Below are 15,682 nucleotides of genomic sequence, written 5' to 3'. Positions count from 1 at the left end.
CGACATCCCTGCCCACTCTGGCAGAGGAGGAAGTGTTTGCACAAGCTGGTTGGAAGCCACAGAGGTGATCAGCCCTGCAGGATGGATGCCAGAGGCCACAACAGAGGGCAGTGGCTACAGCAAGGACTGTGGCTCAAAGACGACAGCTCAGCTCTCATTTCCCTGGTTTCTGCTGATACCTTCTGCAGTGGGCTTTGGAAACTGTTCCCTCATGCCAGAGTCCGGCATCCACAGGAGGCCAACACCCCCACTCTCCTTTGTCAGTAACAGTGGTACCTACAGCTGAAAAGGACCCTGTAAGATCTTCATGAATACCCCTAACCCGCCTTCCTTGAGCTTCAGAGTTGTTGCCATATTGTAGTTTACCACAAAAACTGCCCTGCTCTGTTGTTAACCCAGAGGCGCAGCTTGCAGGGAGAGATGATGGGTGGGCACAATAGAACAAACTCCAAACAGATGCAGGGGGCCCAGATGAGAGCCCAGGGGCAGCAGCAGCAGCCCTATCCCCAGCTCACCCTGGCACTGGGCTGGCTGTGCAATGCCAAGCTGTATGCCAGCTTCCCACCCTTCAGGGGCTGTCCCCTGGCTTTGGAGCACTAGGTGTCCATACTCCAGCCCAGCAGATACAAGGGCAGTGCATTCCTCTCTCTGAACACACAAAACAGACTTAGAACAAGCTTGGATGATCAGAGTTTGCCGAGTCATAGCCACCACCACAGTTTTGAACAGCATCTGGGGCTCCAAGGTGGGTGCGCTGAGGGATCAGGCTGTGCTGGAAGAAGCATCCCAAAGGAAAGCATTCTGTAAGGGAGGGACAAGAGCAAGGGCTCGGGGGAGCCAGCAAGGCACTGCACAACCCTTGCAAAATTGGCCAAGGCCAATTAACAAGCTGCAGCTGACAGAGAGGGGAGGATTTCAAGATAAGAGAGATGGCAAGAAGCCTAGAGAAGATCAGAGCTTGGAGGGAAGAATGGAAAAGGCCTCCTGGGAATGAATCTAACTAGGGCTGCTAAGGGAATTTATGCTAATATCTCTCAGGAGGCCTAGGAAAAGGGGACATAGGTAATCACCTTGTGAGATGCTAGTGAAGATACAGAGTTAGGAGAGACAGGAATTAGCTCAAGTAAATAACAAGGGGTGGGGAATGCACATTACAAATACCCGAGATGGAGCATATAGAGCAAAATCCAGAGAAAGGGATAAACTACAGCTAAATTATGGAGAAGGAAAAGTACTCTGGCTGTAAACAAAAGGGCTGTGGAGACTCTCAGGAGAGACATGCAAGACTTCCTGAACTCAAAATTACAAGCCAAAGACCATCTGGGTAGTTACTCAAAAGCCAAAGCACCATCTTGGTGAGGGAAGCACCAGTGAGGGACAATACACCATACCTCAAATGGAGCAGGTACACATACAAAGAACTGGCACTCATTTTGGACAAGCTCTTCATTTCCAAACTCATTCACCTGCAGAGGTGGCCTCCTTGCACTGTGGAATGCTTGGGACTGGCTGGACTGTGTCATAGCTCACTCTACTCCACCCCCTCCATACCCCCACCCACAAACACCCAGAAGATGGCAAATGCACCAGACCCACCAGAAGTGTGAATATAGCAGCTCTTACACTTTCTTTCACTGTGGGGTTTTAAATTTTTTATTTTTTTCTTCTGATTGAAAAAGAAAAGACAGAAAAGTTACAGAAGTAGTAAAAGGCAACAATATTGGCAGGACATCCCTGTTCCCTGCTCCCACCTGGGGCAAGGCAGCCTGCCCCACCTGCTGGCTGGCAGGACCACAGCTCTGGGCCCCAGCACCTTGGCAGCTCTTGCTGAGCAAAGGCTGAGGCTGCAGGGCCATACAGAAGGCTGCCACCCCAGCCATTTGCACAAGGAATGTGCCTCCAGATGGGTACCAGGCTATGGCTGTCCCATCTCCTGAGCACAGGGATTTGGTCCAAAGGAGCAATGCTTCCTGTCCTGCACTGGGCAGCTTGATTGATCTGGCAGCAGTTATAAAGCTGAGGTGTGCCATCAAAACAAGATAAGCAGAATTCTACAGGAGCAGGAGGAATCAGCAGAGGAACTGCACTCTCTTGGAAACAGGGACTTGCAGGGAACCATGATGGTCTGCCAGAGGTCCCTCACCAGTAAACACAAGTGACCTCTTGGAGGTGGTGCTGGTGCAGGGGGTGGCCCAGCTGTCACAGTCCAGAGCCAAACAGCAGGCAGAGCTGGGACAGCATCAGGACAGACATCCCCTCACCACCTTGCCCAGCTGCTCTGCCTGCCTGAATGACAGGAGTTCGGGAGAAGAGGGGAGTGGGGGATTCAGGTCCCCAAGCCTACAGCCTTTGGACTTTCCCCAGGGGTCTCAGTGAAGGGCCCAGACCAGCTCACTGGATAACCTCCTACTGGCAGCTGGACTGACCACTGGTCTCAACCAAAGAGCAGCAGCAAAGACTCTACACTGAGACAAATTTTAAAAAATCAAAATTATTTTGCATTACTCACAGTTGCTCCTCCTGATTTGGACAAACTACTTGCTTCCCCTTGCACTCAGGTACAGGCTCATGGTGAACAATGCCTACAGCAAGAGGTTACTCTCTCCACCAGGTGCAGCAAGAGGAAAGGTCTTGTTCCCCTGCCTCAGCAGGAGAGGTGAGAGCTTGTTCTGTTAACTCCTGCCTTTGGCACAACACACAAAAATGCCTCAAGGACAGATCTCAGCCCAACACCAGTGGTAGCAAGGCCTAGCATAGTCCCAACAGCCTCAGAACTGTCTGTGGAGAAACATCCCCCACCTTCACTAAAATTCCCCTCCTGTTTCTTCCACCAACAGCCACAAAATCTACTTTTTCCCACTCCTTGCTTCATCTGGGAATATTGTCCCACTGATACCAGAAGAGAGTACCTGAATTTAACAGCTAGCATAAACAAGGAGGGTGGAAAGCTTGCTGGAGACATGAAATTGGTTTGAGTTTGGTGGTACCACTCATCTCCACCATCATGTAGTGGGACAATACTATGGAGAAGTGTTACATACCCCAGCACACACACTGCCTCAGCAGAGGAAACCCATGAGCGCATAGTCACGCCCAAGTTCTTCTCTTTGACGATGCTGAGAGGACTGAAGGTGGCTGCTGCATTTTCCTGGATAGCTCAACACAGACCTTCCGATTCTAGAATTTTATTCTAACCCCAGATCTACATATGGATGTCTCACTCTCCATTTCAATCTCTTTTTGGACAGTATCACCGAACTGCCAGCAGATCATCTGGAATGCACAGCTAAATGTGCCAGTTACACCTCCATACACCTCCCTGTCCTAGGGTTTTCCACTTGAGAGAGCTTGATGTGAATGCAATTACAACAATTCTCAGAGAGGGATCTTCTTGATTTGCAAGCAGCTGTGTATAGCCTCTTTCTCCAGTCCTGAGCTCACTTCTGAGTGGGAGAAGTGTCAGGTCTAGAGCAAAGCACTGTAGACCCAGGTATCCTTGGGAAACGGACTGAATTTGGTTTCACAGCTTGATCACTCATGCCTGCTGCCATGCAGGTCATACTAACCCCTGAACATCTCCTGGATATCTTCAGTTGCCACCATCCTCATGTTTGACACTGCCTTGGTGGCAGTTCTTGCAGTTTGTGGACCTGACAGGTTTGGTTTGCCCTGAAAGACAAAACTCACTCTCTCTGCCACTGCTGGGATCCATCAGTGGTATGAGAACAGGCACTGCTGCCAGGCCATTCGCTTCCTCCTGCCAGAGCAGCTGCATTGCAAAGACGTGTCATTGCCCCTTCTTCTCCCACCCCTCCCCTTGGGTATCACCAGCTCCCCTTCTCCCTGCCAGGCAGGACACTGGTTGATAGTTCCTGAGGTTTTTTGGAGAAACTCCTTCAGTAGGCACATGACGGTTCTTCCACCGGAGCTATCGGGCTCAGCGGCTTCAAGGTGCTGAGGGAACGGAAGGCAAAAGTGGAGGGATCGTACATGAAGTGGGGCGGCGGGCGGCCTCCGTTGATGCTCTGCAGGGGAATAAAAACAGGCATGAAGTCAGTGCTCATCTCAGCTGCAAACGGTGAAGTTCCTGCCTTGAGTGCTTTGTCATGCCCCCCTCTGATACAGTTACACCTCCTTGAATGGGTGCTCATGCCTGCACTTGGAGCAAATGGCACTAACATAAGCAGTGCCAGCGTTTTGCTCGCATCCTTGCTCTTACTCTTCAAAACAAAAAGCAGGCACACTTCCCTTCCTCCAGGACTGAGGTCCCTAGGATTCACCTAGGGCCCATGGCACCTGTACCCACTAAGTTTTACAGGATATCCATGACGCATTTAGAGCACCAGAGTCAGAAAAGCATCACTACCAAAAGGTATCACATCGAAAAGCTAAATTCACTTGGCCTTGAAGTGAGATCTGGTACACTTTTTGGAGCATGGAGACAAAGCAAGTTATCTCTGAAAATGCATTCTTCAGCCCCATTTTTCAACAGCTCTCCAATAAGGATTTACAAACCACTCTTTCTTAAAGTCCCAGGCATGCTGAAGCTCTCCAGGGTTTTGGTTCCACACTCTGAAGTTTGATGAGGAATGGCTAAGAATTGCTTGGAGGAAAAGATCCCACCCCCAAGGCCTTACAGACTGGTTTTACCATGGCCACTAAAGACCATTCCCTCCCCTTTGGCTCCCAGTGCTCAGAGCAGGTCCACAGTAAGGAGGCCAGAAATAGCCATGTACTCCCTGCACTGTGTGACAGGACAGAAATGCTGCTTTCCACTAGGCTGTGCTAGGATATGTAGATCCCAGAGGAATATGGTAACAAAGAAGTAATTCCACTCTGTTAAATGTGAAGAGCTATTTCACTGATATTTTCTGGCTAGGAGAGGCAGTCTCACTGCTCTAGGGTCCAGGAGAGTGTTTAATCGTGATTCTGTAGAGCTCATTCCCAAGAAATACATGGGAAGTTCAGCAGCTCAGAAACTCATGCAAACGTCCCCTACTCTCACTGCACTTCCAACACTCTTAGGAAGGGCTTTACCACTATTTTCACAGAGGTCAGGAAAAAACCCAATGACAAACAGGATAGAAAAAAAAACCCAAAAACCTACAGGGTGGGCAGAGAAGTGATTGAGAGCAGCCCTGCAGGAAAGGACTTGGGGGTGGTGGTTGATGAAAAGCTCAAGGTGAGCCAGCACTGTGTGCTTACAGCTCAGAAAGCCAGTGGAATCCTCAGCTGCATCAAAAGCAGAACAGCCAGCAGGTCAAAGGAAGAGATTCTCTCCCTCTATTCTGTTCTTGGTGAGGCTCCACCTGGACTCTGTATTCAGCTGTGGAGTCTCCAAGAAGAAGGACATGAGATCGCTGGAGCAAGTCCAGAGGAAGACATGAAGTTGTTAAGAGGACTAGAGCACCTCCCCAGTGAAGACAGGCTAAGAAAGTTAGAGCTGTTCAGCCAGGAGGGAAAAAGGTAGCATGGACACCTCACAGGAACCTTCCAGTATCTGGAAAGGGTCTGCAAGGAAGCCAGAGAGAGACTCTTCCTCAAGAATTGTAGTGACAAGATAAGGAGTTATGGGTACAAATTGGAAGAGGTCAAATTTTAGTCTAGACAATAGGAAGACATTCTTTCCTGTGAGGGTGATGAGACACTGGAACAGGTTGCCCAGGGAGGTTGTGAATGCCCCAACCCTGGCAGTACTCAAGGTGAGGCTCGATAAGGCCTTGAGCAGCCTGGTCTGATGGCAGGTGTCCCTACCCATGGCAGGTGGAATTAGAGCTAGATGATCTTTAAGGTCACTTCCAACTCTTAACATTCCATGTGATTCAACTGGGCTCTGTTATGTGACTCTCTGTTCTTTTTCTAGACCGTTCCGAACTAGAGCTGTGGTCTCCTTTGCTTAACCTGCACTGTGGGACTGTTCCTCAAAGAATTAGGCTTTTTAGGAACAATTACCAACTCTACTGTCTTACAGAAGACAGAGGTTCATTTGAGCACTTCAGATCCAGGTCTATCACACACCTAACAGCATGGCAAGGTGATGTTTTGATGCCTCCACCTCTCCTCTGCCTGAGTTTTAACTTGTCATCACAAGACAGCAACACACAAATATCCCCTAAAAGCTGCTCAGATGGTTTGTCTCACCCAAACACACACAGCAAATCAGAGTGAGCTAAGGAAGTGTCCAAGCCAGGCCCTGAGTGCTGCAATAACTGCAGCAGGATCTGGAAGCCTCTTGTCTCCAAGGCTCTTGGTCACAGCTCAGCCCCACTGGGCAGCAGCCTTTATGTCAGGAAAGACCTCTAAAAGTGTGGGCAGCATGTTCCTGCCTAGTTGGTATCTCTTCTGCAAATTAAGACGGGCACTCGAGAATGGAAAATGCCAACATGGTGCTTGGCATCAGCTGTGCCTGGAGTTTCAGCCAGCAAATCATGCCCTGCTACATCCCCCTGACACCTTGGCCAGCAGCATAAGAAACAAGAGAGGCAGATTTAAGGGCCTTTACTCAATAGCCACCTGCTGTGGGGTTATATATGGTGTATGCTCTGGCAGGCCTCAGAGCTGGGAGGTAACATAGCAACCCCTATTCAAAGCTAAGGGGCAGAATAAATCAGCACATTTGTCCTTCTCCAGAGCAGAGAAGGTCCCCTGCCAGTGCCAAGAGGGAATGGGAACAAAGAACCTGGCAGTTCCCTCCATTTTGAAAGGCCAGACAGGATTAGGGAAGGCAGCTGAATCTGTTCATTTTTGGCAGACGGCAGATGAAGAGGCTGGGGAAAGACGGGCCCAAAGGACAGACAAAAGTCATCTACAAAACTCACCAGGCTTTGGGTGGAAAGCTGTGCTATGGCTTCTCTCTGGGTCTTTTTCTGGGGCCAATGTGTGGGGGAGAGAGCCTTCCCAGGGCACTGCCAGGACGATGGACACAGAACAGGTGAGGCTGAATGTCAGGGATGTGAGGAGACACAGGAGGACGCTGAGATTGACGGGTAGTCATGCAGCTGCAAGTGAGGCCCAAATGCACTCAATCCTGCCTCTTCATCATGGCACCTCTCAAGCAACCACAAGAGGACCACTGGCTTTCAACAACCACAGACAAGGGCAGAGAGACAATGGCCTGTGCCCAACTGCAGGCAGTTACAGGAGAGGCAGTAACCGGAGACCAATCTGCACTCCTGTATAACCCTGAGCTATACAGGATCCTCCAACACCCTGACCAATCTGCACTCCTGTATAACCCTGAGCTATACAGGATCCTCGTGCACCTGCTCCTTGACTGACAGGACAGCACCTCTGGTACCGACCTTGCTGGAGGTAAGAAACCTCAAAATCCTTCAACTCTCTTCTTGCAGAAAAGCATTTTTAGATTGGAGTTCATATGCAGCTCTAAGGATGACCAGGCCTGATCTGGCTTAGTCCAAGACACCATTTGGGATCACAGCATGTGGTGGTCTGGTCTTGATGAGTAGCACAAGGCAAAGCTCTGTGGATTCTGTATTTCTAGAACAAAAACGGATAGAGCCAGCTGCCAGAGAGGGGAACATGTTCCTGCCACCCTATTGCTTGGGCCAGCTGCCTCCCTGTAGTCTGGGCAAGCATCCTCGCCAGCCTGCCCTTCTCCTTGGGCACACCATGCCTGGGACTTTGCTTTGACAAGGGAAGGGTGTAAAGAGTTGTTGCCACTGCAGCAGGTCCCCAGGGAGCTTGCCATAAACCTGCCTGACAGCCCCTGGTGAGCAACCCCAGGCCAGCTCCTGCAGAGGCTCCTCAGAGCACAAACAATACTCACTTGACATTAAAGGCTCATGTGTTCACTCTAATGGCATTCGGACAGCTGGGTACCGCTCACAGAACGGAGCCTAATATGGGCCCTGTGCTAATGGAAATCATTAACCAGAGCCCTCAATTTGCTAAGCAATGTATTTACACAGCTGGAGAATGGCCCGAGTCAGACTCACACGGCTGCCACAGGAGAGCACACAGGCTCAGACATACTCTGTCAAACACACGTGCTCACTTGCACATACTCACCTGCCTCAGACTCTCCCCAGTACACAGGCGTTTCCCTGGTCACTTGTGCACATCCCTCTGTGCATACACAGACTCCTGACTCAGAAATCACAAGGAGGGCTGTTCCACTCAAATCTTGCCTGCCTGTAAAGTAATTCAAGCCATGCAGAGCCAGAACTTTACAGTATCCAGGGGATGGTCTAAGGCACCACTGGCTTGTACAGCTGCTCAGAACACAAGGTAGTTCCAGCACCTGAAAATACCCACACTGCCCCACTGCACACCTGATTTGGGTTAGATGAGCTCCTAAGGGAGGTACACATTTCAAGCCACTATGCACAAACCACCTTGGTCAAGGATGCCTCTTCACCCGTGCACATGAGTCTACATGGACACTCCTGCCAACACGGACTGCTCTCACTAATAGCATTATCACCTTTAAATACAGGGGGGCAAATAAGCAACAAGGTTTGAAACATATCTGAAGTGTATTAACAAAGAAGCACACCTATATATAGTGAGTGGAGGGAGATGCCTCAAAGAAGGCCAGTAAGATCAAACATCACAGAAGAAATGCTGATTTCAATCATATTAGCAGCTCTCAGAAAACAGACAAATGCACAACTGTTCCATAAACCCATCTGTAACATAATTGTACATTTTGGCAAGGAAAGAGTATACAGGAAGAAGACAAACATGTAAAGCTAAATCTATTAATATGAAGCCATATTCCTGCTAGAAACAGGTCACTTATATGTAGTCAGGGAAAATATCTCAAATGCAGTCAGTAACGTGATTTTAGTCTTATGATTCCATACAATTACGGTTCTCCTCTCTGGACAAAGCCAAAGTGAGCACAGGTCCAAGTGAGCTTTCAGCTATAGGAATGACAATCCCCACAGGAGTGGGGAAACGCAGCTACCCAACACAACAATGTCTTCGAAGGGAGTGATGTGCTGGGGGAGATGGAACCCTAAGAGGACTCTTTGGTCCTCTTTCTTTAGAGCTCTAGTATCCAGGTGGGATTCAAAACCAGATCTGCCTGTGCACTCTGCCAACCTGTCCCTACTCAAGGGCAATCCAGTACAGGAGTCCCTTCTTTTCTACTCTTGGGCCCCAGTGGTTGGGAAGTGCTGCTGAGCTCCATTTAAAGGATGCTGCCTTCCAGTGGTGGGTGAATGATCCCTTTGCAGTCTGTAGACTCACTTGTTAGAAGTCCTTTGGGATGAAAGGCACCATGTAATTGCAAGTTGTAAAGGCGCATCCGATTTCCACCACCACCCTGTGTGGAAAGGAATAAATCCCCAGAACAGCTTTGGCAAGGACAGATGCCTGCCTGGGATGCTGCCTTTCTGTGAGACAGCTGCCTTGCCCAGGAATGGGCAAAGTCAGAGGTAGCACCAACATTCAGGCAGGGCATAGAAAGAGTAAAGGCTGTCAAACTGTCAGAGGAACATTTACAGGTACACTGATTTAACTCCACCTTGTCCTCCTTCCTCTCACCCCTGCTAAGTGCTAGAAAATAAACTTGTTCACTCTTCAACTTCAATGTGTGAAACCATCAGCAAGGAAAGGGGACCCACATGCCTGCTCTGAGTTACATCTGTAATTCCAAACATGGTTCTGCCCAGGCCACTTCCCAACATCTCTGCCTCAGTTTCTTTAATGCATACACGTCCTGGTTTCTGCTGGGATAAAATTAATTTTCTGCCTAGTAGCTGGTGTATCCTTTGGCTTAGATTTAGGATGAGAATAATGGTGACAGCAATAACTAAAAATATCAGTCTGTTAAGCAGTGTTTATACTAAGTTAAGGACTTCTCAGCTTCTCATGAGAAGGTTTGGAAGGGCATGAGAAGCTGGGAAGCAAACTGCCAGGACATCTGATCCAAACTGGAAAAAGGACTTCTCCATATCACATGATGGCATAAGCTGGTGTTTGCCTTCCCAAGTAGCCATGATGCAGTCCTGCTTTCCTGGAGATGTCTGAACACTTGCCTGCCTACAGGAAGCAGTGAATGAATTCCTTGTTTTGCTTTGCCTGCATGCACAGTTTTTGCTTTGTCTATTAAATCATCTTTATCTCACCCCAAGACATCTCACATTCACCCTCCCAATTCTCTCCCCCAACCCACCGGGGTAGCAAGCTAGCGACTTCATCATGGGGTTAAGCCACAACAGTACACTACAGCCAGGATGAATTAATTAACTTCTAGGTGTTTCAACCTTCTGATGAGAGGCGATTTCTTTTCAATTACAATCTTGCTTCAGGCAGTTTTCAAGAAATAGTCGCTGGCAAGCAGGACCAGCTCCTCCAGTGGAGCAACAATTCACATTTAACTGCTTATTCATTAACTCCGATAGGGCCTCTAACAATTTATTCCAGTCACAGACCCGGAGCAGCTCAAGGAGGAAATTTTCACAGGCAAACTCCTTTCCTCCTGAAAGTCTGTCCTCCACTCCCAGATTCATATAGGATTTTATTTCAAGGAATAGCTTAAAAATAGACCATGCCAGCACTTCACTTTATGACTACTCATTTCCTTTCTCTTCCAAGAAAAAAAAAGGTAATGTCCAAATGTTGTTCTGACAAGGAACCTAAGACGTCGCAGTGGGCATTGTTTTCTTATGATTTTCATTGCCCTCCCCTAAAAGACAGAAAAGCCTGTCTGCCATCACCAACATAAGGCTGCCTAACACCTATTTTTTTCCACACCACCACACTGCAATGAGCAATTCAACAGTTTACAAACACATCACTGTTCCTCTTAGAAAGATTTTTAAAAAATTTTTAAAAAATCAAAGGTTTGTAAATGTGTGTGCAGAGTTGTCAGGTGGCAACTACCAGACTTACAGAGGTGCCACCAGACAGACAACACTGAACCTTTTTGGAAGGTACTTCAAAGGGCCTAGCAGATGCTTGTTGGTCACTTGCCCAAAAGCAGAAACAGCCAGTTTCAGCTCAGGGTCCTTGCTGGCACCAGCATGATAAGCCTTTCTTCTCCTCTCTCACACGTCTTTAGATACGTCTTTGACAAAGCTGACTGCAAGCTTTGATTTTGCCTGCCTGACAACCTGAAGGAAAGAGGCTGCACAATTAAAAGGGACAGATGGGTCATTCAGAGGGGCAGTCTGTTGTTGCTCCCTGGCCAAGCTGGGGAACCCACCACTCTAGAGTCCCAGTAAAGATCACGCTGTGAAGACAAAACAAATATCTTAGGAAAAAGTGAATGAACCTGTATTTCCCTACTAGTGAGCCATGTCTTGCACCCCCATTTTTCCTTCTGATAAGAAGTTGCCTGTGCTTCCTGCACACCTGCAGCAGTTCCTGCAAATACTACAGGGTCTGCATGTGCCTGAGCAGAAGAGGCAGGAGTAGCTCCAAACCAACACAGGCAAGCCACAATCTGGCCCTAAATCTCCAAGTGCATCTGAGTCCTTAGTTTTGGTCTGTACCCAAGTGACACTACCTTACCCTCTCCTTCCTCTCCACCCTCTTGTTCCAGCCCTTGCTGTGCAGCAGGAACACCCTCCTGTCAGAGGGATCCCACCAGCTGCCTCAGAGTCCTCCTCCCTCGGGGCCAGGAAGCGCAGGTACCGTGCTTCCCACAGAGCCGGCACGTGGTGCGTACTTGGGCGTGTGCAGCTTCCAGTTTGCATGAGGCCAGGGCAAGCAGATTCCCTCTGGCCAGGCAGGCTGGCACAGAGCAGCACGCTGCTTTCAACTTGAAGGGTACACAAATTAAACCTGCAAAGTGAGGATTAATTAGCCTGGCATGAGCAGGCTGCAAACACATGCTGACATAGTGCACTTGCCTCTGGACAAACCACCCCAGCTGTGGAAGCCAAGCGCAGGAAGTGGGTGTATTATGGGAGAGGTGTGTGGGAAAAGAGGATCACAGCTCTAGGGACTGGGAGAGGCAACGGGCACCAGGTTCCCACAGCCACGTGAACCAAAAGGGAGCAGGAACAGCTGCAGTGGGCCTGGATACAGTGAGCAGACGTGCCTGATTAGCCATCTTGGACGTGAAGCTCTGATAGAACAGTGGCCCTGTGCCATCCCCTACATCTCTCTCTCTCTGCTCCATCACCCAGATATGACGCAGAAGTCATTAAATCTTACCCTCTCTCTGTGAAACATGCCTTGCCATTTTCCATTCCTTGAATAGAAAATGAACCCATGAACCACAGTGCCACTAGCCATAGCCACCACTGACACACAAGGCTGTCCCAGAAGCAGCTGGGCTGCACCTTATTTCTACCACTCCCCACCTCCCCATGTTCTTAAAAGAGACCCACAACCCACATCAGACCACAAAGCAGGAACAGTGCTGAAAATAGGAAGTCAGCCACCTCACTCACCAGCCACTTGCTACTTTCATGGTGCTGTGTGGATTACAAAGCTCTTGGTTATTCCACAAGGTCTGTTCTGTGGGCACTTACATGATTCAACAGGTGCGAAGGCATACATGGGAGACATTTATCAAAAGCAAGAAGCAATAGAAGTTCTCATCCTTACAGAAACGGAAGAGAGACATGACAGTCCCACTTCTACCTACTATGGGCAGGCTAAGGGCTGGTTAGCCTTTGCCATGAAATCTTGTAAAAGTCAGGTATTTGGAGTAGTTTTTAACAGACAGAGGCATTCCCCCCTTGGCAAGACAGGACCCTTCCCCACACTGAGGAAACTCTAGACAAAGTCTTTTGTCAGGAATTATTCAGAACAAGGGCTGGTGCTCTCCCGGACCATCATCTTCAGCAGGCAGTTCAGTGGCTGGGCTGGGAGGAGTGCAGGATACCCAAAGTGATATTCATGCTCCCACTTAGCAGAAGGCCTTCTCCATTTTGCTCAGCAGAGGCTTGCTCATCAACTGGAGCCAAGACACCACAGGGGAAAATGGAACACCAAAGTCTCCATGAGGGGCTTCTCACCATAAAGTAATCCAAGGCTATGACTGGCCAGGGAGGCAAGCCTCTGTCATTGCTTCTAAGTTCAGGGTCAGGTTTAGACAGTCAGTCACACACCAGAAACAACCTGGAAAGTTTGAGAAACTGTTTGTAAGCTGCAGTTTGGGATTTCTGCTGCCTGAGATACCCTAGGTGTTTACATTCATTATGTGGTATGAATAAGGACACATGGCCTAAAGTTCTCGTCACCCTATCTCTCTTCAGAGGAGTTACACCTTCTGCTTGTTTCTCAGTGTAACTCACTCTGAAATTGCAATCATGGCATTTATCTGCATATTTATACGCATCCAATGCTAAATGCTTGCACAGCTCCTTGGGAGCCTGTGATGGAAGTAGCAGCATCAGTGGTTTTATATCTATATATACACACACATACATATATATATACACGTGTGTGTGTGTATGTATACACACACTGAACCTTCTGATTTTTTAGAAATCTTTACTTAGTGCTGCACAGCCAGAACAAGAGGTTTGCACCAATACTGCTCTGTCACCTGGTATGCCTTGCACTTGTGAACAGCTCAGGCATCTGCTCAGAAGGCTCTGGCCAGCATAACTCCTGTTCAGCTCCAAGCTGAAAAGGTCCCTTGTTTTAGAAGAAGAAAAGCCAGCATGTGGCCTTTTAGGATGCAGAGTAAGAGATAAGAGACAGGGAAGTCATTCCAGGGATGTGGCCCCTGTCCAAGCAGAGGGCGTTCTCAACATTGATAAGATCAAGGCAAGAGCACAAGAGGTTTATGTTCCGATTTAAAATTCTTATTTTTACATAGCAGAAAACATCTCTCTGATCAACCAGGTTATCAGATTGGCCTTGAAATTCTTCCTTCCTTTCTGCTAGCCCCAACAAGATCCTTGAGACACAACTGGTAAGCCCCTGGGTGTCTTTTACCCACTTACTGCCATTAAGACAAGCTCAGCTCCATTCAGAGACTGCATGCAGAAGTTTGTCAAGGAAGAATAAAACCAGGAATGAATGACAGACTTTTAACCCTCATCCCAAGATGGCCTGGAAAATTGAAGACAGTTGGTATTACAGATACACTGGAAGACAGGTCTCTGCATTCAGAGCTGGCCAAGCCTGGTCTAGGGCAGAGTTACCCCCCATGAGCACACGGTCACCCAGTCATCCTCCTTCCAGCGCTGAGGAATTGTGTCCATTGCAAAACACACCTCACTACACAAATGCACTCGGACACCAAAACACCCACAACATGTGTGTGCCCCTCTCCCACTTCCAGCGCCTTGCAGACATGACACTGGCTGACACTGTGGGGCACCAGGGACAGGTCTGTACACTCACACTGCCCAGCTCACATGCCACATGCACACAGGGCAATATCTGCCCCAACCTTGCAGTGGCATGCACTTTGCTACATTTACCTTTTACGTACAAATCCATAGTTCACCTCTAATCTATCTCTGCTCACTTGCCCTCAGGGGATGATTCTTCTGTTCCATTATCCTTTACTGGGTGGGAACAGAAGCAAGATTTGTTTCTTTCTAATATTATTTGCTCTTCACTGTAGGCTGCCACCTCTCACAGCTGCTATTCCTGAAAACATTTCAAACTGAGCAGCTGCACATTAGAAAAGGTTATCAAACTCTCTTCCATAACTGTTAGGTTCCTAGAGTAGTCACATCACTATCCCATCATCCGACTTAAGAACCACTGACTGAGTGGAAAAGCTGTAGCTGATCACACCTGAGCTGGCCCTTGGGAAACTTAAGCACAGGAAACAAGGTGACACCTTAGTGTTAAAGCAGCAGCAAAACCTGCTAAACAGCAGCAGGTCATCTGCTTAGGAAAGACTACGAAGGACCACAAACATTTCCAAAGGCTGTAGCTGTGTTTCCATGCCAGAGGGCAAAGACACTGCCCTTCCATCTCACCTTCCCATGGGAGACTCTTCCAGCAGATGACAGAGGAAGGAACAGCCATAATGATGCGTGAGAAAACAACACCTTGCACCCTGTCACACAACAAAGCACCAAGATGTCAAAGCAACTGCAGTATCAGCCAGGAGGAGGGATTTTTAAAAGCAGGCATCATATCACAACCACATGAGATACTGATCTCAGCAAGAACAGGATGAAAATGCTTCACTGATGACATTACAAAGTCACTGTCATCATTGCCCTCACACAAGATGGAATAAGCACAATCCTTTCTCCTACAAGTTATTCAGCAGCAGGAAAACTGAAGGGAGAATGCAGGGATCCTTGCTTCAAATCCCTGGCACAAGCCACTAGACATCCTGCCTGCTCTTCAGATCAGTTCACTCACTGCCTGTTCATCCAGCTGTACACTGTCTGGGTATCTGTGACCATCTCAGTTCAGAAAGAGACTACCTGAGCTGAACCAGGAACACTTGTGCCTCAGTGCCACAAGCAAAGTGGTTCACATGGTGATGTTTCCTGTTCAGACACACAGACAGCTGCCTGGTTCCTCCTGTGACAACTCATCAACCCATCACTATGAGATCTGTCTTCATTTCTTCTACCCTCAGCATAATGGACAAGTTCCAACAATGAATCTGTGCCACCAGACCCTCAGCAATAGAAAGTCAAGCCTCTCACCTTGCCTCCTATCACTCTTGGCAAAATGCCACATTCAGCAGGGCCTTAGAATAGCCCTTCCAATAGAACTTAGGTACCTAGTGTGCTCTGACTCCACTACTGAATGCTGGACAAGATCCAGAAATCAC

At 48.5% G+C, this 15,682-nt stretch overlaps 1 protein-coding gene across 6 annotated transcripts in view; it reads right to left on the bottom strand.

Moving 5' to 3' along the window:
* Positions 1-1,610: 1,610 nt before the first annotated feature.
* The window catches only part of LOC135297212 (uncharacterized), a 60,017-nt gene continuing 45,945 nt past the window's right edge, over positions 1,611-15,682 (bottom strand). For 5 of the 6 annotated variants that reach the window (XM_064414513.1, XM_064414509.1, XM_064414510.1 and 2 more), the window contains one exon: positions 1,611-4,025. In XM_064414513.1, the coding sequence (XP_064270583.1) occupies positions 3,897-4,025 (129 nt within the window). In that variant the 3' untranslated portion in view covers positions 1,611-3,896. Of the gene's footprint in view, positions 4,026-12,938; positions 13,042-15,682 lie in introns of all 6 variants that reach the window. The other variant, XR_010359255.1, reaches the window with a different exon arrangement.

The sequence above is a fragment of the Passer domesticus genome, chromosome 3 (genome assembly GCF_036417665.1).
Source record: "Passer domesticus isolate bPasDom1 chromosome 3, bPasDom1.hap1, whole genome shotgun sequence".
Lineage (NCBI taxonomy): Eukaryota > Metazoa > Chordata > Aves > Passeriformes > Passeridae > Passer > Passer domesticus.
The sequence above is the reverse complement of the archived record's forward strand: the minus strand, read 5'-3'. Positions and strand labels throughout refer to the sequence as shown.